Genomic DNA, 25919 nt, shown 5'->3' on the forward strand with positions numbered 1-25919 from the left:
CAGAATTTAATGATGTAATTGTAATTATAGTACTTATCCATTCCAGCTTCGTGCTGGATCGATTAGGAGAAAACCAGTTTTTTTCCATTTAGCTCTCTCCTTCCACCATTCATCTCCCCCCACCCCAACTCATTTTCCCTCTTGACATTTTCTTCTTGTCCTGTAGTTGGCCTGTATTTATAGTATGCTTATTGAATGTTGCAGGTATATATCTTTGAAGCACTTGGCTATTCCAGATTCAAAATTAATGTCCAGCAGAGGAAAGAAGGTGTACAGGTATGAATTTTTAATTCATGTTATTGTTCACATACATGAACAATAACAAGAAATATTCATTACCTATTTAAATAATCATTTTGATTCTTTTTAAAACATGTATTATTTTGTTCTGATTAAATATGTGCGTTTTTTTAAAATTGGGTGAATGGTTTACCTGATATCATACATCAGAAGAGAGAAATTTTGGCACCAGTTTTGTGTATTGATGAGTACTGGAGATAAGTATGATTATTTAATATTTTTCTTTTATGTAATGATGTAGATGTATAATTAATATTATAAGTTATATTTTTAAATTAACATTATACATACAATATATATTACTGTAGTAGCGGTGACCAGTGTAGTTTCATTATTGTATTTACATAGCATAATATTGTTATGTTATTTTAGTGCTGTAATATTAATTTTGCAACCCCAGGAACTATACTAGTGATAGCCTAGCTATCAGAAGGGACACCCAAGCTGGACAGGTCCTCATGGATAGGAGCTAGACCAAGACAGATACCTAGGAGAAGGAAAACTCCGATACAAACCATAGTGGTGGGCAGGAGCACTCACTATTACCAACCTGAGACAGCTATAGCATCTAGAATCAGGACCGAAAACCTGAAGACTTAGGCAAGCCTATGGCTACAGCACTGTGATGTGGAAAGCAAGGGGAAACTGCCACATTAACTATCCCAAGAATACAACATGATTAGCCATACAACAAAAATGGCCCTTAGTCCTTGCAGGCCTTAAATGGCTAGAGGGTGCAAAGAATACACCAGTTTATTTCCTCAAACGATAAGCCAGATTCTAATAGAACTAAATTTAAAAACAAAGAATAACCACTTAAAATTGCAATGTGGAATGTCAGAAGTCTGTATCAAGCAGGGAAATTAGAAAATGTTGCAAAAGAACTTGACAACATGAACATTGATATCTTGGGCTTATGGAGGTGCAATGGCCAGGATGAGGCAAAATGAGTACAGTGAAAGGCCACAAATTCACATACTCTGAAACGAGCATCACAGAGTGGGAATTGGTATCAAGATGATTCCTAAATGGGTACTGGGCTTTTTCAGACAGGATTGTTTTTTGCCCACTTTAATGCTCTTCCAATCAATATCATATAGGTATATGCACCAATGATATGTATATGCACCACTGAGCCAAAAGAAAAGGAATCAAATGTAATCATGGGAGATTTCAGTGCCAAAGTTGGAGCAAGCAGGGTTGGCAACACTGTTGGCCTTTTTGGACTGGGAATAAGAAATGAAAGGGGAGATAAAATGGTTGTTACAAACACCTGGTTCACGCTACCACCACGAAGGTTATACACATGGGAGGCTCCCAATGATGCCCAATCAAAGATTAATCGAAATCAGATTGACTACATCATTGCCACTCAGAGATTCTAAAACATAATCAAAAGCGGCAAAACCTAACATGGAGCTGATATCAGCTCAGATCACTGTCCACTAATAGGGAAGCTGGATATAAAATTAATGACAATCCAGAATAAGGGACTAAAGAAAGGCTGGGACAAAGAAAAACTTAGCCAGCTTGCATATTGGAGAAAGTTCACAAGTATAATGGAAGAGTAAATGGTGAATAGTAATTTTGATCTGCTGAATAGAGAGAGACCCAGAATCGGAATGGACCCAGTTCAAGAAGATAATGACAGATGCTGTAAATGCAACTTTTGGACCAAAGGAAAGCTAAACAGCAATGGATGACAAGTGAGATACCAAAGCTAATGGAGCTCAGGAAAGACTTTAAGAACAAAAATGAGGAAAAATATAAGATGCATGCCAGTTTGATTAATATGGAAATAAGGAAGGCAAAATAGATATGGATGAAGGTGAGATGCAATTGAATATCTGCAAATTGAGCATAAGCAACATCTAGTCCACAAAGAAGAGAAGGAACTATGCAACATCAGGAAAAACCACACATGAGGTCACATTCTAGATAAAAACAACAGGGAAATAGTGGAAAATCAACAAAAAAAGGACAGATGGCAAGTAGTATATTTGAGAGGACTATACTGTGATGGGGACAGACAACTAAGAAATGACAACACACAAACAGATGGTGAACATCGAGACTTTCTGATGGAAGAACCAGAGCAAGTGATGAAGTCAATGAACAATAACAAAGCAACATTGATAACATCCTGGCCAAAATGCTCAAGTACCTTGGAACAAGAGGAAGACGACAGCTCCTCAGTATTTTCAATGATATCCTAACGGAGGAAACCTTCCCCTTAACTTTCTGATCTTTATTCCATCTTTATTATTGTATAACATTCCAGAAAATCTGTCTCAATTATTATGTATTTCTTTTCAAATTTCAGTTCTCAGCTCACTTTGTGATCTGAGAGCTGAAATTCTGTTTATTTTCAGTCTTTCTAACCTAACTCTAAATTGTGAAATTTTAGGATTTATAGAAGGTATATTATTATTTTCTGGAAAACGTTTATTTCCAATTCTTATGTGCCCATCTTTCAGGAAGCCAGCCACAATATTCCATTCTATTCTGTAAATTGTTAAGTGCAAACAATAATATCCCAATTCACATCTGTCAAGTACCTCAAGTGCTATTGTTTTCACAGCATATAATCACTTCAGGGAATTAAAAATGTTTTGCATCTCTGATATGATTTATGTTTTGTGTTCCACTATTTGGCAGAACGTGAAACACATAAACATTTCAATCACGTGGCATACCATTTAAAATATCAAATAGCATATCAAATAACCCATTTTATTTAGAAGTTACATAATTTTATGTTACACATTTTATAAGTGGTCTTTTTTTTTTTTTTTTTTTTTTGTTTAAATTTTAGTGAATGTTGGTCAGGGTCACAGTAGGAAATAATCATTGACACTGTTGAGTTAAATGCTTTTATGTCTGTAACATTTGGTTTTATAAGTAAGATGTATTATATGGATAATGTTTCATATCAAAAGTATTTAAGGGAAAAATATTTAAAATAATATTTACAGATTCAAGAGTGGTCTTGAATGCCACTCAAGCAATTACAATGATTTCTTCTCGGTGGTTCCAAAGCATTTTCTCTCCAATCAGATGATTACAGAGAATATTAGTATTTTAATTTACACCATTAATTAATTTTTTCTCTTCCAAATAAAGAAGTAAGCTTTCTAACAAGAAAGGAAAGGTACTTTTCTTTTTATATAATGAAGGGTGGTGATTTACTTCACGGACTGGTGCAAGATGTTATCTTAATTGTCATCATCTGAATCTACTGTGGATTTCTCCTTCTTGAAATACTCTCCCTTGAACTTGACATACTTTCACCACTGTTGTACCCACATATTATATACTTTTAGCAAGCTGTTTTTCGAAAAACTGTGAAGTCCTTCCGTTGTGGCTCTGCGAGCATCATTATCAGACATGAAACACTTGCCTTTCAGAGCTTCTTCAGATGTGGAAACAGAAAGAAATCACACGGGATTAAGTGCAGTGAATAAGAGGGATATGTCAGAACCTAACAAAGTGTGAATCATGGATATCGGGAACCTATGGCTGAACAATATTAGCCATATTGGACCTGGTATTATCTTGATGGAGAAACCACTTCACATCGGAAGCGTTCTTGACGTTTCTCACGAGTGGCACAGCAAAGTTTGACTCTGAGAACCTCAGAGTATGCTTCCATATTTATAGTTGTTCCACGAGGCACAAAATGTGTAACAAGAATACCTTTTATGTCAAAAAAAAAAACAAAAAAAAAAACCCATTTGTTTGTCAGTCAAATGAGAAGCTCGAAATTTCTTAGGCCTTGGTGAATCAGAATGCTCCCACTCACTTGACTGTTGTTTTGTCTCTGGATTATAGAGAAAAATCCAAGTTTCATCACAAGTCACTATTTGATTAAGAGGTTTTAAGACGTTGATTCCACACAATTTTACTTCAGAACAAAAACAGCAAAGAACAGACTTGTGCACAGATTCACAACGTTTTCAGGTGATCTCTCACAATATTGTGAGCACTACTGTACGAAATGGACATTCTAACAGTTAATTCATGAAGTGTAATTTGCCTGCCTGTCTTCATCCATGATTTCCTGGTTTTTGCAAGTTGCACAGGAGTTGTTGAGGAGGAAAGCTGACCAAGTCTTGGGTCATGTGCAACAGACTCATGGCCTGCACTGAATTGATTGTGCCATTTAAATATGGCTATCCTACCAAGACACTCAATACCATATGCTTCATTCATCTCTAACTTTTTCCGATGCATTTAAGCCCTGTCTGACAAAATAACGAATCGCACATCGCTGTTCAATCTGTATGTGCGACGATACTTGCTTCAAAATGATCAACATTGACACACGGCTAAAAAAACTTTTCATGCAACACTACAATGAGTACTACCATGTGCACACTCTGCTCAGTAGCTATCAGGGAGAGTACCTGTAGGTGTGGTTATGGAAAGTTCATGTGGTAAACTTAAAATTTGCACCAGTATGCAAATTAAATGATCACCCCTCATATATATATAACTGACTTCATTAACACACTGAGCTCTTATTACTTTGTAACTATTGGCCCACAGTCTTTTTCTCTTTGTTGTACAGAAGAGCATAGAGGCCATGACAGGTCTCCCAAAATGGTTAAACAATTTCATTCAAAAGACCTTGCGGAAACATCTCATCTCATCCCATCCCAACTATTTTAGGCAGCTCTTAAAAAAAAAAACAAATTTTGGGGGTCTACCCATTCTCACCTTTAGTATTGCAAATATCCCAGTATCAGTTAAAGCTGGCTATCTTTCTTATAAGATTTGATCATATGTTCCAAAGGTGTTTTAAATGCCAGAGTATGCCCATGCCCATAGAGCAGTTCAAGGTGTGGATTTGTCTATGTAGGTTTGTGGACCGTTCCCAGTCTGAATGCACTGCTGTAGCACCACTATACCCTAATTGGAATATGCTGGGTGAGCACCCTAACAAAGTGTGAATCATGGAAATTGGGTTAAAAAAATTCTAAAGTACAAGGCAGAGAAAAATGTCTCATACTAAGAATAAACAAACAGATATCAAACTTACTGCCTTCTAAATCATATTGCACATTAATGCAGTAGGGCTACATGTCCAAAATTACATATTTTACACAGCAGTTATTTGAATGTGATTGTTCATGATAATAAATAATGTAATTAAGTTACAGTTCCATGTTTGGTGACCATATTTCATTGAAATCTAAGTTTTAAAACATGATTGCTAAAATTATTGTAGATTATTTATACTTTCGAAAAATTTGAGATAAGGCTGTACTGCGCTGACTGTTTCATTTTGCGTATTCATCTATGTCCATAATGCCTTAAATTTAAGAATGATAATAATTATCATTCTTAAATTTAAGGCATTATGGCCATAGATATTATTTTATATATAACAGGGCACTTTTGGATTAAAAGATGTTAGACAGTTATAAAAATATTTATTACATCTAGGTACAATAAGAAAATAAAAATAATTCAAATGAAATTTTAAATTCTAATACAAAAATCTGAAATCTACTTCCTATCATCAGTGTCACTTTGAACAGCAGCTGTTACAGAATCTTCTGAACTTTGGAGACTTTTGAAAAATGCATGGTTACAATAGGTACTGCATTAGTTCTACAAAGTTCTAGCGGATTTTTTAGTTTTTGAACACTTAACTTTGGAGGAGCTTAGTAGGCCTTTATCAGATCAGGCATCGTTTTTGGTCGGCCACATTGTCTTCTGTGAATGTCAGTACATTTATACTCCTCATTATAATTATTCTTGTAGTAAATAGGGTTTGGAGAATCTTTGCGAGCGGCTCACATCTGGTGAGTATGGGCTTGGAACACCCAGGGTCCTGAGCTGGATATCATCATTCTTCTCTTTCTTGGTGATTCCCTTCTACTTTTGACTCTCTCTCTCTCTCAGGGTTACTCGGGAACTTTTTTTTTTTTCCTGGTGCAGCATAAGCCTCAGGCTTCCTTGCATCATATGGATATTAATAATAATAATAATAATAATAATAATATCGTCCCATAACACCTTTTCATTTTCTTCATTCACCGTGTAATTAGTACTCATTCACATTGACAGATCTTTAAAGTCACTTATATCCTCAGTAGCTAATTCTTTTACAATATAAGGAGTTCCTCCTTTTCATGCCATTTGTATTACAGGTGTCCACTGAGCAGGTGTATATATATATATTGGACCAGATGTTAAAAGTTGCTTTTTTTGACGTTTAATAGTTGCATGCATTGCATCTTCCTCGTTCTGTGTATGACCAACTGTTAAATATTTATGAGTTATAGATGGTATTTCAAACATAGTGATTGCATAAAAATAAAGACAAGCCATTGTCTTATTTTTATTCTGTCCAACACAATTGTCAGAATAAAACACAGTGTCTTTAGTAAGGCAGTGGTTTTGTAAGTACAGGAAAACGCAAGAGCTCATTTCGTTTACTCCTCTATTTGCAATGCCCTCATGCCAAAAGTAACAAAATCCCTCTTTTGTGATGCAGTCGAATATGGTAAAATTAAAGCAATTTAATTTCCGCTTATAATAAAATATTCCAACATCTCCACAAGGCACCTGTAATACTGCCTGAAGATCAAAACATGATACAATTTTATTATTTTTCTTGTCTTTCCCTTCATTAATATCCTTGTATTTTTCCTCGGCTTTGAATCTTGTTATTAATACGTGACTCATATTTCAATTGCAAGGCCTCTTTCTGTTCTGGATTACTATTTTCATACATTTGGTACAACGAGCATTGGTCTTTTTTCGGTGTAAAAAACAAAAGATTAAATTCAAAATTGAATACTTTCTCATAACTGCATCTCTTTGCAAAGTCAAGTCCTTTCTCTTTTCTCTCTTTCATGTACATTCTATGCATTTCGGAAAAGGTTAGACTGCCATCCAAATATTGTTTTGAAGTTTGTGCCCTGAGATAGTGTGAATCAGTTAATGGGAAACTGTTAATGTGTTCCTTTATAGAATTTTTTTAACTCCTCCAATAATTTCGATTTATTTGCATTCATTCCTCGCTTTTCCTTCTCTAAAATTCCACATTTGTCTACTTTATTCCACGTATTCCAGATTAGTTTGTCCCCAATATCCAGTGTTTTCATAAAGAAATACGTACATACTCTAGCCTTTATTCCCTCATTTAGAAAGTAGTAGGCAATGTTATTACCTCTAGTTGATCCTTCCGTACGTTGTCGATACTTTGGAGTCACTATAGAGGAATTATTTAAAATAAAGTTTCATTGCAAACTATGACTACCAAGTGCCGAATATCCTTTATGAATTTGTTGTTGCTTGTCTTCTGAAATTTTTGTTGTGTACTTAAGGCGGCATTTATCTCCACATGTTCCTTTTACTGATTTTGCTGGCACTTCCTGATTAGTTTCAGTAATGTATGCTAGACGTGAGTTTACTTTTTGCTTTTTAATATTTCTTTTCCATTGGCTAGGTCTTCTTGGCCTTCTAGTTTTTTTAGCATATTCTTCAATGCCTGCTTCTTCATTCATCCCATTCTCTTCTTCCATGATATTATTTGGTGATCTTCGAGGCACATGTGAAACATTAGATGAGCTATCAGAATCTGATGAATTTTCACTTGGCAAGTAATTTTTGTCCATGTCAGAATCATCCAAATATCCTTCAGGTTCAAAATAATCTTTACTTTGTTGAGCATCATTATCCTACAAAAATAATGATATATCAAAATGTCGTCTCAATTTTATGTATGGATGGATATCAATACCAGAATGCTACTTAATAAACACAGTTGTCATTCCAAAATGTTTAATCAATATAAAAGTTATGCTTTAACTAGCATCAGTGAGTTTTTAAATTTACAGTTTTTTATATAACAAAAATTAACACATTTTTATAATTAATGATTGACAGTCCAAAAAAAATATCTAGGACATCCGATGTATCCTCTATTAACATAATCTAACTTGAAATAATTGGATATCCATTTAATTTAAGTATAAGAAAAAATACTTACACAAGGTAAAGAATCTCCACTCCGAACCATACTCTGGAAATGAACATCTTCAGAAACTCTTGCAGCTTCTACAGGTATATTAGTGTAAACTATCTCATTTGATTTAGAATCTGTGTCATTCTTACACAACATATTAACCATTAGCAACCCTCTGCTTTTTATAAATTTACCACTCATGTCTATAATTAGATTATGCGAGCAAATTTAGACTCGCAGCTTGAGGCTTTAGCCCTAAATGCATCTTAGTCTAAATACATCATACACCATCAGGCATCTCTCATATTGTGGAGTTATACTTCATAACTGTTTTGCCATCATTGCATCACTTGGGTACCTACCCACCCACCCACCCACCAAAGAAGGGCCAAATAGCCCTGAAACGGTGCCATCTGGGTGGTGGTACCTATCTGAGAATAAGTAACATTAGGCTTCTCCTTAGGTGAAGCCTTACTTATTCGAAGTAGTGCAATATCATGGCAACTCGTTGTGAAGGTATTCACAATATGAGATATAACTTAAAATGATGCCTCCTTACAAATATTCTGTTTATTCAGAAATGGCTGTGTATTAATGATGCTATTGCACTTAATATATACTTGCAGCTTGTGGCTTTAGCCCTAAAATGCATCTTACATTTTAGAAATTATTAACAATGGATAAATTTTTAGTGAAAGGAAATCAGAAGAGGCATATTGATAACAACGAGCCTGGAGAAAATGACAAAAACAAAAATGAGTAACCATCAACCTCAATAAAAAAGAAAAGATGTCGTAAATATGATGATGATTATTTGACGATGGGATTTTCATATACTGGTACCCGAGGTTGTCCTCTACCTCTGTGTGTGATATGTGGTTTGTTGAATGAATCAATGGTGCCGAGTAAATTGCAGCATCATTTTTCTGCGAAACATGAGAATTTATCATCCAAAACTGTGGAGTATTTTAAAAGATTGCAGGCCACTACTAGAAAACAAGGTACAGAATTTTGTAGTATGGCTAAAATATCTGATAAAGTGCAAGAAGCCAGCTATTTAGTAGCCAAACTGGTGGCAAAAAAAAAAAAAAAAAAAAATCTCGCCTGATTACCAGCATGTCGGGTAATTGTGAAAACGATTTTGGGAGAGGAACTTGGAAAAAAAAAAATACTGGCTTTACCCCTTTCAAACAGCACAATTAGCAGGCATATAAAAAAAATGTCCGATGATATTGAAGAACAAGTTGTTCAACATATTAATAATTTTTGGTGACTGCTTGCATTGCAAGTACATAATTCTACAGATATTAGCGGGAAAAAGCCCAATTAATAGCATTTATCAGGTTTATTGAAAACACACAATTATTAATCTTTTATTATATATATATTTTTTTGTTGTAAAGAACTCACCTAAAGAAAAACTGGGCAAGATATTTATGAAGTAATGAATAATTATTTACAAAAGTGTGGTGTATTTTGGGGAAATCTAAAAGCCGTGGCTGCTAGTATTGCAGTCGGTACATCGGTCACCCTTGTTTCCGTTTATATTCCACCATCTCTACCTCTTCCCCAGTCAGAATTCCACAATTCTTCTCAATGATTTTAATGGACACCATCCTTTGTGTGGGTCCACTACAATGGACAGAAGAGGCAAATTGATTGAGGAATTTAAATAATAATGATCTTAATTTACTAAACTCTGGATCTCCTACATACATTCACCTACTTACAGGATATACTTCTGCAGTTCACTTGTCAATTTGCTCTCTATCCATCTTTTGAATCATGACATGGTTGATATTATCTGATCCCTTTAATAGTGACCACTTTCCAATTATTTGCACATTGCAAACAGTGGTAACTCAAAATGCTGATCAACGATCGATTTGGGAGTTTAGCAAGGCAAACCTGGATGTCTATTCTGCTAAAATGCTTTTAGATAGAATTTATGTTCAATAGACACATATTGATGATGTAACTACTTACATCACCAATCAGATTATGACTGCGGCAAATGCTTTTATTCCAAAATCCAGTCCATATCGCGCTCACCAAAATCACTGGTGAAATGCAGAGTGCTTCTATGCCAAACAAGAGAAAAACTGTGCATGGAATAATTTCCAGAAGTGTCCTACTACCAATAATTTAATTGCTTATAACAGGCTTAAAGCAAAAGCAAGGCAAATTAGAAGGTAAGCAAAACACAATTTATGGATTGCTTTTGCATCAACCGTCTTTTGATGACCTCTTTCAAACGTCGCTTTTGCATCAACCGTCTTTCTATAGATGATCCGATACACGGATCATCTATAGAAAGGATACAGGTGCTAAATAGCAGATTTGTTTGGCTGCCCTCTCCGATACTTCACTTGAAAGGGAAAGACATGGCTACTCTTGAAGAAGTTGCCAATCATTATCATCATTAGCCATATGGTGCAAGGAAGCCTGAAGTATTTGCTGCACCAGCCAAAAAAAAAAAATTCTGAGTTACCCTGAGAGAGAGTCAGAAGTAGAAGGGAATCAACAAGAAAGAGAAGAATGATGATAACAAACTCAGGACCCTGGGTGTGCCAAGCCCATACTCACCAGATGTGAGCCCCTGAGGTAATTCACTAGAAGAATCTTTTGCCATCATCTCTGCTTCTGCTCCTATGTATCCTCCTTCCAGAGCATTAAAGATGGTTCAGAATGGTATAAAATTAACTTCTTAATGCACTGCTCCCTTCCATACAACCAACTCTTTACATTAATAGAACTGAAAAAATCATTAAATACATCTCCCAACAGTGCTTCAGGCCCAGATGGTGTTCATTATGTTATGCTGAAGAATTTACATGGAGGACATGAATTTACATGGTGTACCCTGTTGATTTGTCAGTTATGCCCCATAACACTCTGAAAATGTCTAAAGGCATTATCAGTGAATGGAACTTACTGTCTCTGAAGAAGAAATAGTATAACAACTTAGTGAACAAAAGGTGACACATGCTTGGAGAATAATGACCAAAAAAGATGGCAACTTATTACCAACCAGATCCATTATTTTGATGGCGAGCACTCTGAATCTTCCATCTTCTGTTAAAGCAGGTTACTTAAACTGAAAGATTCAACCTTACATCCCAAATCCCATTCGCTGCTGTAAGTTCCAGAAGTACGGCCATGCATAGACGGCATGCTGAGGCAATGCTGTGTGTCCTATTTGTAGCTCCAAAGAGACTGTACAGCTTCTTCTCCAACTTACCCAAACTGTAAAGGAAGTCATCCTCCATTTTCTAAAGCATGTGACCTTTGGAAAACAGGAAAAAAAAAATCCAGAAATATAAAGTGGAGCATGAAGTCCCATATCCTGAAGCAAGAAAGCAAGTGCTGTTAACCATGCCCAGCTGATCATATGAATTGATCACCAGAAGTAGCCACTCAATTGCAACACAAACATGTGTCTCCATAGAACCGAGGAGTTATTTTTCCACCATGGCCAAAACTGCTCTAAGATCCAAAAAGAAACTTACAGCCAATGAGACCAGAAATATGCCGATCAGTATCCCAACTGATGCTATCTCAACATTGCCTAAAACAGCAAAATCAGCAATTGTTGAAGACTATAAAAAAGTGAAACCATGCAATAGCAAAATGGAAATTGATGTTCAACCAGAGGATGACAACTCAGTATTAGAATTACATGCTAATGATACCATAGAAATAGGGAAAAAACCATGCTTGGAATCAGTTTCACAAATTTCCAACTACCGTCAACCTAATTGTTACAAAAAACTCAGAGCCAAAGCAAGAAAAATTAGGAAGAAAAGCAAAACGTGACTCCTGGATTAATTTCGCCTCAACCATTAACAAAAATACTGACGCTCGAATTATATGAATAAAAAATACAAACTCTCAATGGAAAAGTTATACCGCTGCAATCTCAAATAATAGTGGCGGACAAAAAAATTGCATCACTTGTGAATTTTGCAAATAATCTGTTTTGCGCTACATTGTGGGTTGCAGAAATGTTTGAAATGCATTTGTTAGATGGGATATATATCTCTGTGAATGAAATCCAATAATTGAATTCATTGGATGCCAAAATGGATGTCAGATGAACTGGTGAAACTAGTGGCAGAGAAGAAAAATGCATCGGATGCATATAAATTATCATGTGCCATAGAAGCCTCTGGTAGATATAAACTAGTAATCAAGTCACAAAGTAGGTCAGGCAAGCAAAGGTAGATTATGAGAAATCTTTCGCGAAGGATGCAAAGAAAATAGCAAAGACTACTTCTTACTTATGTAAACACTAAAAGGAAGGGGATGGAATCAAATTGGTCCACTCGATATCAATATTTTTGTGTTTTGTGCTACATTGTGGGTTGCAGAAATGTTCGAAATACATAGATGGGATATATATTTCTGTGAATGAAATCCAATAAAAAGACTCCACCTGATATACCTAATTGCCATAAATATCTTCCCAAAGGGTAAAATGTGTAATTAATGGAAATATGAAAAATCATGCAAATGGCAATCATGACAACCAAACATACATTTTATTGCATTTACGTGTAAAAACTGAAATGACAAGTTAACGTAATAGTATTATCTACTGTAAATCAGCAAAATAAGTCCTCAATATTTTGCTATTGAGCTGCAATTACAGCCCTGCAACGATCTGGCATAGAGTTAATCAACTTTTGGATATACGGTTGCCCAATTTTGTGGTACCACACCCTTACAATGCTCTCCTGTAGTTCAGTCTTACTTGTTGGCTTCTTCTGAGCAATTTTAGATTATTATTTTTATTATTATTAGCCATATGGTGTAAGGATAGACCCTTCTTTATCCTGAGGCTTATGCTGCACCAGCTAAAAAAATTCCCAAGTTACTCTGAGAGAGAGAGAGAGAGAGAAGTAGAAAGGAATCACTAAGAAAGAGAAGAATGATGATATCCAGCTCAGGACCCTGGGTATGCCAACCCACACTCACCAGATTTGAGCCCCTGGGGGGGGGAACCTTATATACCAGCAATTATTTTCAATAGGGTTCAAATCTGGTCTATTGCCAAGCCAGTCCAATACTGTAATGCCAGCATTTCTGAGGTATGACTGCACCTTAACTGCAGCTTGTTGTGGTAACTCTGCTTGTGCTCTGTGTGGTGCTAAAGACCACCAGATAGCATTCAATCAGGAAGATGTGACCCTTCTTTATCCAGAAAGTATTAGAAGGGTTGGCAGGATCACCAAAATCTGTAAAACGGTGTGTTATGGTGACTTTTTGGTCGAAGCTTCAAGTGGAAAAAAATCCTGAAATCTACATCCATAGGGGGATACCTATCACTGTAACTCCCACAAAACTCTGAATTCTTCACGAGGTGTTATATGAGAGGGGGACCTTCTTCATGTATCAGAAGAAGAAATCTGCTCTGAATTGAAAGACCAAAAGTGATAGCTGTCAAGAGAATATCGATATGAAAGGATGGGAATCTTATCCCTACCTGAGTTCTCATCCTAACATTCAATACCCCACAGCATCCAAGTTCCAGCAAGGCAGGCTGCTTAAACTGCCCAGTAAGGATTTACATTCCAAACCCACTGAGGTGTTTTAGATGCCAAAAAATACGACTATTCACAAATAGCTTGTCGTGGTAACTCTGCCTGTGCTTGATGTGGTGCTAAAGACCACGAGAGCAAGGAATGTTCAGCTTTAAAACCAATCTGTGTAAATTGCCAGAGCACCCTGCTTACTCTGGAGCATGCCAGCAGTGGAAAGATTAAAAAGATCCAAAAATTAAAAACAGAGCTGAGTATCTCCTACCCAGAGGCCAGAAAATGTATCCAACCAATAAATAGTGGGAAATCTTCATATGCCCAGAAGGTTTCTGTGAATTGCACTATCGGTACACAAACCGAGATGACTATATCATCACGAGAGTCATTCACTCTGATTGCTTGCTATTTATTGCATTCACAAAATCCCACTCAAAAAACACAGTCAGCTGACGCTCCTATATCCTTACTTCCTAGTGCTCCACCACCACTACCAAAACCAAATGGTAAAGAAAAGCCAAAAAAAAGATCAGAAGAGCCACCCATAATACTAGAAACAATGAATGTAGAGGATAAGGAGGTACTGGATGAATCAGTCTCGGAACTCTTTGTGGAGGAAATGGACACGGGTCAGTATCCAGACTTCCCCAAAAAAGATAAATCGAAGACACAAAAGTAAGTCCTCAGCACCTTGGAACTGATGGACCCACCTAGCCAAAATAATAGCTAAATTCCTACTATAGGATTGTTGTGGATTCCAGCAAAATACTGATGACATCAAGGCCCTCCTGCAAGAGCATGAGCCAGTTTGCTTTTGCTTGCAGGAGACTTTACCTAACGGCAAATGAAGACCCCCCCACCATGCGAAACATCATGATTTTTCGTAAGGATAGAATTGTGGATTGTCCTGCTCATAGAGGAGTGGCTATCCTTGTAGGCAACCAGATCCCAGTTCAGCCCTTGCTACTTACAACCAGCATAGAGGCTGTTGCAATTTGCAGTAGGTTTTTTGCTAACCATCAGCTCTATCTGTTTGCCTCCTGGGATTGACATTTCCCAGAAAGATCCTGATGATCTTATAATGCAGCTGCCTTCCCCCTTTTTTACTTCTTGGGGATTTTAATGGACATAACACCCTATGGGGTAGTGCTTGCATCAGTGGAAGGGGACAAGTTATAGAGCATATGCTAAATGACAATGACCTCCCCACTTCTAAATGTGGGATCAAACACTTTCTTCCACATGCCTACCCTTATGATTTATGTCATTGATCTTTCTATCTGCTTCCCTTCTCTCACTTGGGAAGTGGAGGAGAACCCATGTGGAAGTGATCACTTCCCTGTGATAACCTGCTTACGCAGTGGGAGACCGTCTTCCTTTTAGGTTACCATGGTGGAAGTTTGATCAGGCTGACTGGAATGCCTTTCAACATCAGGGAAAATTTTGAAATCACTGCAGTGTCAGGAACCTATCAATGATGCAGTCACGTACATTACAGAAAATATCATCCATGCAGCCGAAATTGCAATTCCAAAAACATCTGCCAGGTTTCCAACTTTTCCCAAACCTTGGTGGAATTCACAGTGCACGGCAGCAAAAAAGGCTTAAAATAAAGCCTAGGGGATATTCCGCCGATATCCTACCATGGCCAGCCTTATAGCTTTTAAACGTGCATGAGCCAAAGCATGCTACACTCCCCGTCAGAGTCAGAAGCAATCATGGATCCATTTTGTCATCTATTACCCAGTCTACCAGCGCTAAGGTGGTTTGGGATAAAATCTGGAAAATTAAGGGAAAATATACATCTCACCCCCTCTAGACTATAATGGATGCACTATTGCAGAGCCAACTGCAATAGCCAATGCTCTTGGGGAAACATTTTCAAACATCTCAATTCCGGGGAACAGGATAGATTCCAATCCTGTTCCCCAGAATTTCTGGTCCTGAGAAATAAACATAAAAGTGAAAAAGAGGCACTAAATTTCACACTATAAAGGGCCTTTGTCACAACGAGCCATTCACAATGCAGGAATTAAAAAAGAGATCTCTCCCTTTCTAAAGCAAATGCTATTGGACCGGATGTCATCCATTAGAAATGATTAAGCACCTTTCACCAACATCTGTGGATCACCTGCTCTTTTTATATAACAAAATCTTTACTGAAGAGCAGTTTCTGGACACCTGGCCCATGGCAATTGTTTTTGCCTTTGCGAAGCTAGGAAGGTATCCTAAAATCTTTACTAATTATCATCCTATCGCTCTGACTAGCAGTCTGTGCAAAATCCTGGAGAGAATGGTTAATTGTCATTTAATATGGAATTTAGAATCAAATCACCTTCTGTCCAACATTCAGTGCAGCTTCTGAAGAAACTGGTACACTCTGCACCATCTTATTAGACTGGAAACATCTATCCGGGATGTTTTCCTAAAACGTGAACATCTTGTGTGTGTGTGTATTCTTTGACATGGAGAAAGTGTATGACACAACTTGGAGATTTGGCATCTTAAAAGATTTGCATGACCTCGGTCTTAGAGGGCATCTCCCCATTTTTATTGAAAACTTTCTTGCCAAGCAGTCCTTCCAAGTTCATGTAGGATCCTCACTCTATTGTCCATTTTGCCAAGCGGAGGGAGTACCGCAAGAATCAGTATTAAGTGTCATGCTTTTTGCCATCAAAGTAAATTCCATCACAGAACAACTTCCTCCAACTGTAAACAGCTCCCTCTTTGTTGTTGATTTTAGCATATTTTCTTGGTCATGCAACATGAGGGTTATTGAAAGACAATTGCAACAAGACATAAATCACCTTAATTCCTGGGCAGTTGCTAATAGATTCAGGTTCTTGCTGCAGAAGGCCGTTTGCATACACCTTTGTCGTAAGTCTAATCTTCATTCTGAACCTGAATTAAGGTTTGGACAAAATACTATTCCAGTAGTGTCAGACACAAAATTCTTGGGACTCGTTTTCGATAAAACGTTGACCTTTCTGGAACTATGATCCAAAATAGATTACGTGTTTGTGGTATACAGTTGTATTCAGCCGGGGACAGTGTACTCCGATTGCTGGATCCTGTCCATCATCAGGCTCTCCGTATTGCTACTGGAGCATATCGAAAGTCTCCTGTCCAGAGCCTATACATTGAACCACATGAACCACCATTATCACTTTGACATAAGCAGTTGTGAAAGACTTTGGGAAATATGTTCATTCAGGAACTTAAATTAATAAGTATAAGAGCAGAGAGGCTCAGAAACTGAATGCTGTTGAAACACAGGATATTGGTGGTAGCATTTAACATTTCACCCAACACCATTATATTTTATATGCTGCAATTTTCATATACAGGTGACCCCCGATGAGAGTGGGGATTATGTTCTGATAAACCTCTGCACACAGCGATTCCGCGTTCAGCGGGGTACTGTTGTTATGGAAAAACAGGGGTTAGGTTCTGAATCTTTTTGTAGGAAATTAAAACCATAATCTGTATTACAAATGGTACAATTTATTTTTAAAAGAAATCAACAATTTAACTTTAATTAAAAACGTATTCCATAGAAGTAATATTTTTCTATGCTAATTTTTGCTGGAATGGGGATTTCAAAAATGAACAGCAAGACTGACCTCCTCCATAATTTCTCATCTTCCGTTCCATTGATCCAATGGAGTGACAGCGAGTTCGTGCCCCTAATGTAAATGCTTTTGAAGTTGACTTACTTACAAAATCCGTAATTTTTGTCTGTCACTGTTTTGTCACGATCTTTCTCATGTCAACATAAGAAACCATAATATTATCAGTGCCTCTCTTAATTTTCATACTTCTATGAAAGTCAGGATCTTCCTGCATAATCATCTCCTTCAAGAACTTGGCTGCTTTTAGAATCTCTGATATACCCTTGTTTGTTAGTTCAGGTTTCTTCTGCTCTTCATTTTCTTCTTTTTCACAAACATCTTTATTGGAATCCAATAGTTCTTCTAACTCCTCAGTTTTTAATTCCTCCTGATGAGAATGAATATATTCTAAAATTTCTTCCTGCCCTATATCACTAAATCCCTCACCTCCAATGTTTGAAAGTTTAATAATTTTCTCAACTTCTGTCTGAATAATATTGGTCTTGAGAGTCACTTCCTGTTTCAGGGAGTAGATTCTTACAATAGTTCTTCAAAGTTGACTTCTTCATTTCAGTCCATGACTTTTCAATTATTTCAATGCCTATTAGTATTCTGAATTCAGCCCAACATTGGTGCATGTTTTTATCTGGAAATTTTTCAATTTTATCAACAAGATTTGACAAGCTTTTCCTCACATAAGATTTAAAAATCGAAATGATCCCTTGGTCCAGGGGCTGTAAAATTGATGTTGTGTTCAAAGGAAGAAACACAAGTTTTACATTTGGATTGCAATTGAGAGGTGACACTGGATGACTTGGAGCATTGTCTAAGATAAGGAGCAACTTGAATGATAAATTCTTATTTTTCAGATATCCTTCAACTTCAGGTATAAAACAGTGCGCTAACCAGTTACTAAACAGTGAGCCAGTCACCCATGCTTTTCTAAAGGCTTGCATTTATAATCAACAGAAGTTTTACTACAAAATAGGAGAGTTCTTCTGTACTTTGACACTTTGAATCCAGGATGGATGGTTTCGATTTTATTTGCACAAAAGCGACTAAGGCTACAGTGCGCCATGATTACACCATAAAAATACAAATGAATAAAAGATATATTGTAACCTTTCAGAACAGTTACAACTCAAAAACGGTAAATACATAAAACAGAGTAAAACACAGTGACTAAAAATAAATGCTCAATACTATATATATATCAGTAAATATTAATAGTTTGTAAAATTAAAAATATCTGACACATGGTCATTACTGATAAAATCTGACTGAGTGTACAAGGCTCAGTCAGATGGGTAAAAGAGGTAAAGTGTGTATCATTAAAATCTGGGCATTCTATTAAAATATGTTTTATGGATAAAACTGTGTCATAGGACTCACACACAGGAGGGTCATCAGCCCTCAGCAAATACTGATGTATCAGATGATTCTGTCCTTTGCAGGTCTGGGCAAGAACAAGTTCCTCTTTTTGATTCCTGCGCAGACTGGACTGTCATGGTTCAATTACAGGCTTTATTTGATGTAATTTGTTTGTAGTCTTCTCTCTATTCCATGAATCCTGCCACTGGGAGTGAATCTTTTCACGTATTATTTGCCTATAGTCTGTATAGGAGACTGACAGGCAACAATTATTAGAGGAATTGCTGATTTGACTGCAGTGTCAGCCAAATCAACTGACAATTCCAATGTGGCTGGGAATCCAGCAGAAGCAGATGTCTAATCCCAATGTGGGATTAGACATCCGCTCATGTCATGTTCATGGAGAGAATTGATCTTCTGCTGAATTTGAGACAGAATTGGGTGAGGGTTGTATCTCACCTACAATAAAGCCTGAACAACACTCAAAGAATCAGTATATAGAATGAATTGGTACTGACATTTATTAATGTGATTCAAGGCTAACTGTAAAGTGTGCATCTCTACAGCAAATATGCTTCATTCAGGGAGAATCTGCCCTGATATGGTAGTGTCGGAAAAGCAGCAGCGGATCCTACATACGATTCTGACTTCAAGCTGTTTGTGTAAACTTCCGCAAAGTCAGAATGTTCAGCTCGGTGTGCTGAATAGAGCTACAGATGATGGAGTGTCTGACTTTCCCCAGTTTTTAAAGGAAAAGGCACATGTTGGAACATGAGCATGCCAGGGTGGAATGGGCTGCTGGTGTTTTGGGTAACCTTGTCTACCTTGATTTCAAGTTCTCTGAGTAGCTCTTGGACATGAATACCGAAAGGACAATTGGCAGTCTGAAGGGCATTGTATAAACTTTCTCATCGTGGCTCAAAAATAGATGACCATGTTGGATAATCTGGCAGGGATTTCAGTTTTAAAGCCTATTTTACCCTGCAAACCTTCATATCATCTGAAAACTTGGATATTAACCCTGATACACCTTCATCAATATCATTGGTAACATCATCAGTTGATCCCACTGATTAGAAATTAAAAACTCTCTTTGAGGCCACTGTAGTCACCTTTACGAAAGAAAAACCCTTCCCCTTACCTCTGATGGTAATTACATCTTTACGTAAATCCCACATCAGTACATTGTGATCACTGCTGCCTAGTGGTTCGTTTATCTGCAGATTCTTAACGTATAAGAATCACTGCTGATAATCAGATCAAGAGTATTACTTCCTGTGGGGTGCCTCTGTGGGCAGGAGCAGCAGTGCGTAGCACACGCTTCTTGATTAGACCGGGATTCGAGCCCGTGACCACCAAATACGGAGGATGCAGAAAGGTCAGGGAATGACCACTGCATATCCCCGGAGCTATATGGCCTTAGTTGCTAATGCTCCTAAAAACCAAATAACAAACAAAGAAACAATTTCCTGTGGTTGCCTCTCAAACATGTTGCTGTAGAAAACAGTCATCCAATAAATCCACAAAAGTCTTGCTAGTGTGCGAGTGACCAAACCGCAAGTTCCAGGCAATATCTGGAAAGTTAAAATCCCCCATTATAAGACATTCTGATTTACTGACCCACTCTATTTCTCTGCACAGTTGCTCATTATACTCATCAGATTCATTAGGCCTATAAAACACACCTACTCTCATTTTCCCTTTCCCAGTTGTTGTTTGTTATTTGGTTTTTAAGAGCATTAGCAACTAAGGCCATATTGCTCTGGGGATATGCTGTGGTCATTCCCTGACCTTCCCACATCCTCTGTATTTGGTGGTCATGGGCTCGAACCCCGGTTTAATCAAGAAGCATATGCTACGCACTGCTGCTCCTGCCCACCTGGCTACGGAGGCACCCCCTTTCCCAGTGCTTATGTCACACCACACTGACTTAAAATTGCATTGTCCACCAATGTCAGTTGAATTCACTTCCTTAAATTTTATGTGTTTCTTAACTAACAGCATAACCCCTACTCCCTTCCTGTCCGCTTCTTGATTAGACCGGGGTTCGAGCCCGTCACCACCAAATACGGAGGATGCGGAAAGGTCAGGGAATGACCACCGCATATCCCGGAGCAATATGGCCTTAGTTGCTAATGCTCCTAAAAACCAAATAACAACAACAACACCCTTCCTGTCCTGTTTATCCTTTCTGTACACATTGTACTTCCCAAATTCCAATTCTGCATTCCTTATATCTGTGCAACCCCATGTCTCTGCTATCCCAACAGTATCCACTTCTGATATCTTGACCAGCACTTCAAATTCATCAAATTTATTTACTATACTCCTAGCATTGGTCTACATGCAAGTATACATACAGCTATTCTTACTCTTAGTTACCCTAATGCAACCGTGTATTTACTTGTTCCATGATGACTCCCAACAGCCCTGAAATCCCCAGTACCTCGCTTTCCAGGCTGCCACTCAATCCAATAGAATCAGTGCAAGAATCACTTTCACCTCTGCCTGTGGCTACTGTTAATCTATCAGTCACCCATAGGCCAATCAAGATATCACCCATCTTGACTGGCCTCCAAATTCACCTGACCTCAATCCATTTGAACACCTGTGGGAAGTGTGGCATATGGACACGCAGCCACCATCTGTTGTGACACAGCCTTGCAGGCAGCATGGCTGCAAATCCCTGTGGATGTCTTCAGACATCTAGTGGAGTGAATACCTATTCAAATAGTGGCTGTTATCTGGACAAGCAGTAGCCCAACATGGTATGAGATATGTGGTCATAATTCAGTGATTTATCATTAGGATTCTTTTAATTTATGTAAAAAAAAATGTAATATTAAGTGACAGAAAAGGTGTGTATTCTGCCTTATAATATTAATTATACTAATAATAATATGCCTTATAATATTAATTATACTAATAATAATATGCCTTATAATATTGATTTGCCTTGTAATATTAAGTGACAGAAAAGGTGCATATTGCTATCTGACTTATTTAAAAAAAAACACAAAATTTAATTTTATGTTGTTTTTTTTTGTGTTTAAGTAATTTTAAGCTGTTTATAAAAATATTTTTGTAATTGTTATTATTACATTGTGATTACTGTATATTTTTAGCTTGGAGAATATTTTGGTGCAGCTGTATTAGGAATAAACCTCAACAATGATAACTACACAGATCTCCTTGTAGGTGCCCCACTCTTCTCTAATTTACCTTCTGGAAGTGATGAAGGAAAAGTTTATGTTTACCTAAGTAATGGAATAGTATGTATTATATCATATTTTCAGCATTTATGTAAATTTTAAATTAAAATATTTAACTTGCACAGTCTATATTTAGAGTAATTTAAATTTTATGTAATATAAATGAACTATAAGTTGCTTTAACTAGAAAACCACTACTAATTATTAAGCAGAATTCTTCATTTAGCATTAGTAGAGGCATATGATGCAAGAAAGCAAGCATAGAATCAGCAAAAAAAAAAGAAAAAAAAAGAAAAAAAAAAGAAACAACCCTTCCCACTTCACCCATCCATAATTCGCTCCAAATGTTTGTCTACTTCTGCTTTGAATTTATCTTCCAATGGCAGATGGAAGCTTGTTCCAGAAATCAACCACCCACTGGCTAAAGACAAATTTCCCCACATCTATTTCATTTTGAATTTATGCCCCCTCAGGTGTGTAATCTGAGCAAGAGGAAGATTCCCACCAGCATTGAGCTTGCTTAAACCATTCAAGGCCTTATACACCTCAATCACATCACTTCGCAGGTATTGTAATTTGCATAACTTAAGCCTTTCTTCATAAGAGCAACTCTTGGTTCCGTTCAATAATCTTGTTGCCATTCTTTGTACTCTTTCCAGCAGCTCTACATACTTACTAAAATAAGGCCTCCTGACCTGTATACAGTACTCAAGGTGTGGCCTGACCATTGCCTTACACAAGGAGATAATCACCTCCTTATCCCTACTAGAAAAATTCCTGTATATCATTGATAAGACACCATGAGCTACTCTCTTGCAGACTGTTTCCACTGCTTAGAAAATTTCATATTTGACTACACAATTAATCCCAGGTCCTTTTCATTCTCTACCACCCTGAGTGTAGTACCACACAGTTGATACGTTACTCTAGGGTACTGCTACCCATATGCAGTACTTTATATTTGTCAATGTTAAACTTCAGCTGCCACCTCTCAGACCCATCTGCTCAACATTTCTAGATCCTGTTGCAGTAGCGCAGCGGTTCCCAGCCGGTGGTTTTCCAACCCCTGCGGGTTCACAAAGGTGTTCCAGGGGGTTCGCACTAAAAATTCTGTAATGGCGGCTGCTTCGATTTCATAGGTATATTATTCTAAACTACAAAATATAACTAATAATAAACAGTAAAGTAAAATAAAATGAAATAAAAAGTAAAGAATTGGCAAAGAAAGAAAGAAAGAAACCACGTCTCCCACAATTCCTTATAATTTCTTACTATCTTACAGTATATCATGTTGAATAAATGTTTTCCATACTGTTTCTTTTTTTTTTTTTTTTTTTTTTCATTCTCAATGATCATTGTTATGTATGGGTACTTTTTTTTTTTTTTTTTTAGAATCTATAGTACTGTACTTAGTAATGTGCATGGTTTGAAGGTTGAAAAGATAAAAGAGGATACTTGTTGCCATTAGACTTGAACTTCTGTAAATTGTAATTTTCAGGAAATACATATGAAGGAAGGTTGCTCCAGAAAACAGAATTTGAATGAATAAATGAAGAAGAAAAGTTGATTCTGTGAGTGGACTCACACTTGGACAGTAAAAGGATGTTGACTGGTTGTGGCACGTGTTCGGACTGCTCTGAAAGAGAGCGTGGGAATTATAGAAGCCAATTCAGAAGAACAGTGTCTGTTTAAGTATCTATAGAAAAGGCATGCAACAGAAACAAAGTCTATGAGACAGATAATGGAGAGAGACCCTGTTAGAGATGAGACAATAAACCTAACTGCCCTCTTTTGAATGAAATCTAGAAGCCTGAGAAAGGTTTTGGGTGGGGGTGCCCCAGATGTGGGAATGATATTCCATGGTAGGCCGGATTTACGATTTCTACAGAGTCAACTGTTTGGAAGAAAAGTAACACCAAGAGCGAAAGAGAAAACCCAGTTTTTTAGATGCAGAAGAAACAGTATTTGTAATGTACTTTATGCCAATAGAGATTATAAGTCATGTTAATCCCTAAGGTCTTGCACAGAAATTGTCATCGAAGACAAGCATAGGAGCAGAAGAATCCTTTTTGCGAGATATAAGACAGGACTGAACTTTAGAAGGATTGAAATTAAGTTGTCTTTGCCCCATTGGAGAATTACCTGGAGGTCAGCATTTAAGAATTTTGCAGTGGATATGCAAGAATACTGGATACTTAAAGCTGTTTGAGCAGGGCAAGGTTTCTCAAACTGGAAGGTAGAATGCAATGTGCTATCGTCAGAAAAACTGTTGATAGGACTTTTGGTCAATGGAAGAAGGTAATTAATATACAATAGGAAAAGAGTGGAACTGAACGTTGTGGAATACTAGCGTTACTGGAAAAATTAGAAGACAGAGAGCCATCACTCTCAGTGAGTAATCAGAGAGAAAACTGGATCATCATCATCATCATCATCAGCCATTTTCAATCCACTGCAGGATGAAGGCCTCTCCAGCAACTTTCCAGTTCCTTCTGTTTTGAGCACTGGACATCCATTTACTACCCACAAACTCATGAATTCATCTATCCATCTCCGCCTTTGTCTTCCAGGTTTTCTTCTAGCTCCTCTTGGGTACCATTCTGTTATTTTCTTAGTCCATCTGTCATCATGTCTTCGAGCTATGTGTCCTGCCCAAGACCATTTTAGTTCTTTAGTTTTGATAAGAATGTCCTTTACTTGAGTTTGTTGCCTAATCCATGTGTTTCTCTTCTTATCTAACAGTCTGATTCCCAATATGATTCGTTCCATTCTTCGCTGTGTAGTTCTCAGCTTCTCTTCCATTCTTTTGGTGAGTGCCCAAGTTTCACTTCCATAAGTCATGGTGGGGAGTATACATTGGTTCATTATTTTACGTTTCAGACAAACTGGGATATTGCTCTTCAGTATGTGACTATATTTCCTGAATGCTATCCATCCAAAATTTATTCTTCTCTTGACTTCCAGCCATTTATCATTATTACAGCTAATAACTTGTCCCAGATAAGTATATGACTCCACCTTTTCAATTACTGCTCCTTCAATCATTATTTCCCTTTCTGTGGCATACTTGTTCATCATTACTTTTGTTTTAGCCATATTCATCTTTAGTCCAAAATCCTTACTAGCTGTGCATAACTGATTAAGATTTTCCTCTAATTCTTTGGGATCATGGCTTATGACCACAATGTCGTCTGCAAATCGTAAATGGTTTAGGTACTCTCCGTTCACATTGACTCCTTTCTGCGACCAGTCTAATCTTCTGAAAGCTTCCTCAAGGGCAGCAGTAAACAGCTTCGGAGATATTGTGTCTCCTTGTCGAACTCCTTTCTCAATTTTAAATTTCCTACTGTCTTTGTCTATTCTAATAAAGGAGGTAGCACTCTCGTATATTTTCTTCAAAATCATAATATATGGGGTATCAATGCCTTGTCTTTCCAGTGCCCGAAACATTGCCTTATGCTGTATGGAGTCAAATGCCTTTTCATAATCCACAAATGCCAGGCATAATGGTGTTTTATATTCATTTGCTTTCTCCATTAGCTGTGATATTACGTGAAGGTGATCCATAGTTGAGAATCCTGTCCTAAAGCCAGCTTGCTCTTTCGGTTGATTCTCATCAAGTATTCTTTCTAATCTGTTAGTAATGACCCTTGTGAACAACTTGTAGATGTGGGATAACAAGCTAATTGGTCTATAATTTCCAATTTCTGATTTATCTCCTTTCTTATGCAGCAAAACTATGATTGCATTATTCCACTGCTTAGGCGTCACACCTTTTCTAATGCACTTTGTGAAGAGCCTTGCCAGTTTTTGTGTTATGTCTCTTCCTCCCAATTTTAACAACTCTACAGTAACTTCATCTTTCCCCGGGGCTTTCTGATTCTTCATTTTCTTCAATGCATGTTCT

The 25919-nt window shown here is 37.2% G+C and overlaps 1 protein-coding gene across 1 annotated transcript in view; it reads left to right on the forward strand.

Moving 5' to 3' along the window:
* The window catches only part of LOC150091193 (integrin alpha-9-like), a 295920-nt gene extending 273806 nt beyond the window's left edge, over positions 1–22114 (forward strand). The window contains exons 9-10 of the mRNA XM_090389494.1: positions 205–276; positions 21926–22114. Of these exons, the coding sequence (XP_090245620.1) occupies positions 205–276; positions 21926–22114 (261 nt within the window). The remainder of the gene's footprint in view (positions 1–204; positions 277–21925) is intronic.
* The last annotated feature ends 3805 nt before the right edge of the window (positions 22115–25919 follow it).

This window comes from Mastigoproctus giganteus, chromosome 1 (genome assembly GCF_048544385.1).
Source record: "Mastigoproctus giganteus isolate SK-2022 chromosome 1, ASM4854438v1, whole genome shotgun sequence".
Classification (NCBI taxonomy): domain Eukaryota; kingdom Metazoa; phylum Arthropoda; class Arachnida; order Uropygi; family Thelyphonidae; genus Mastigoproctus; species Mastigoproctus giganteus.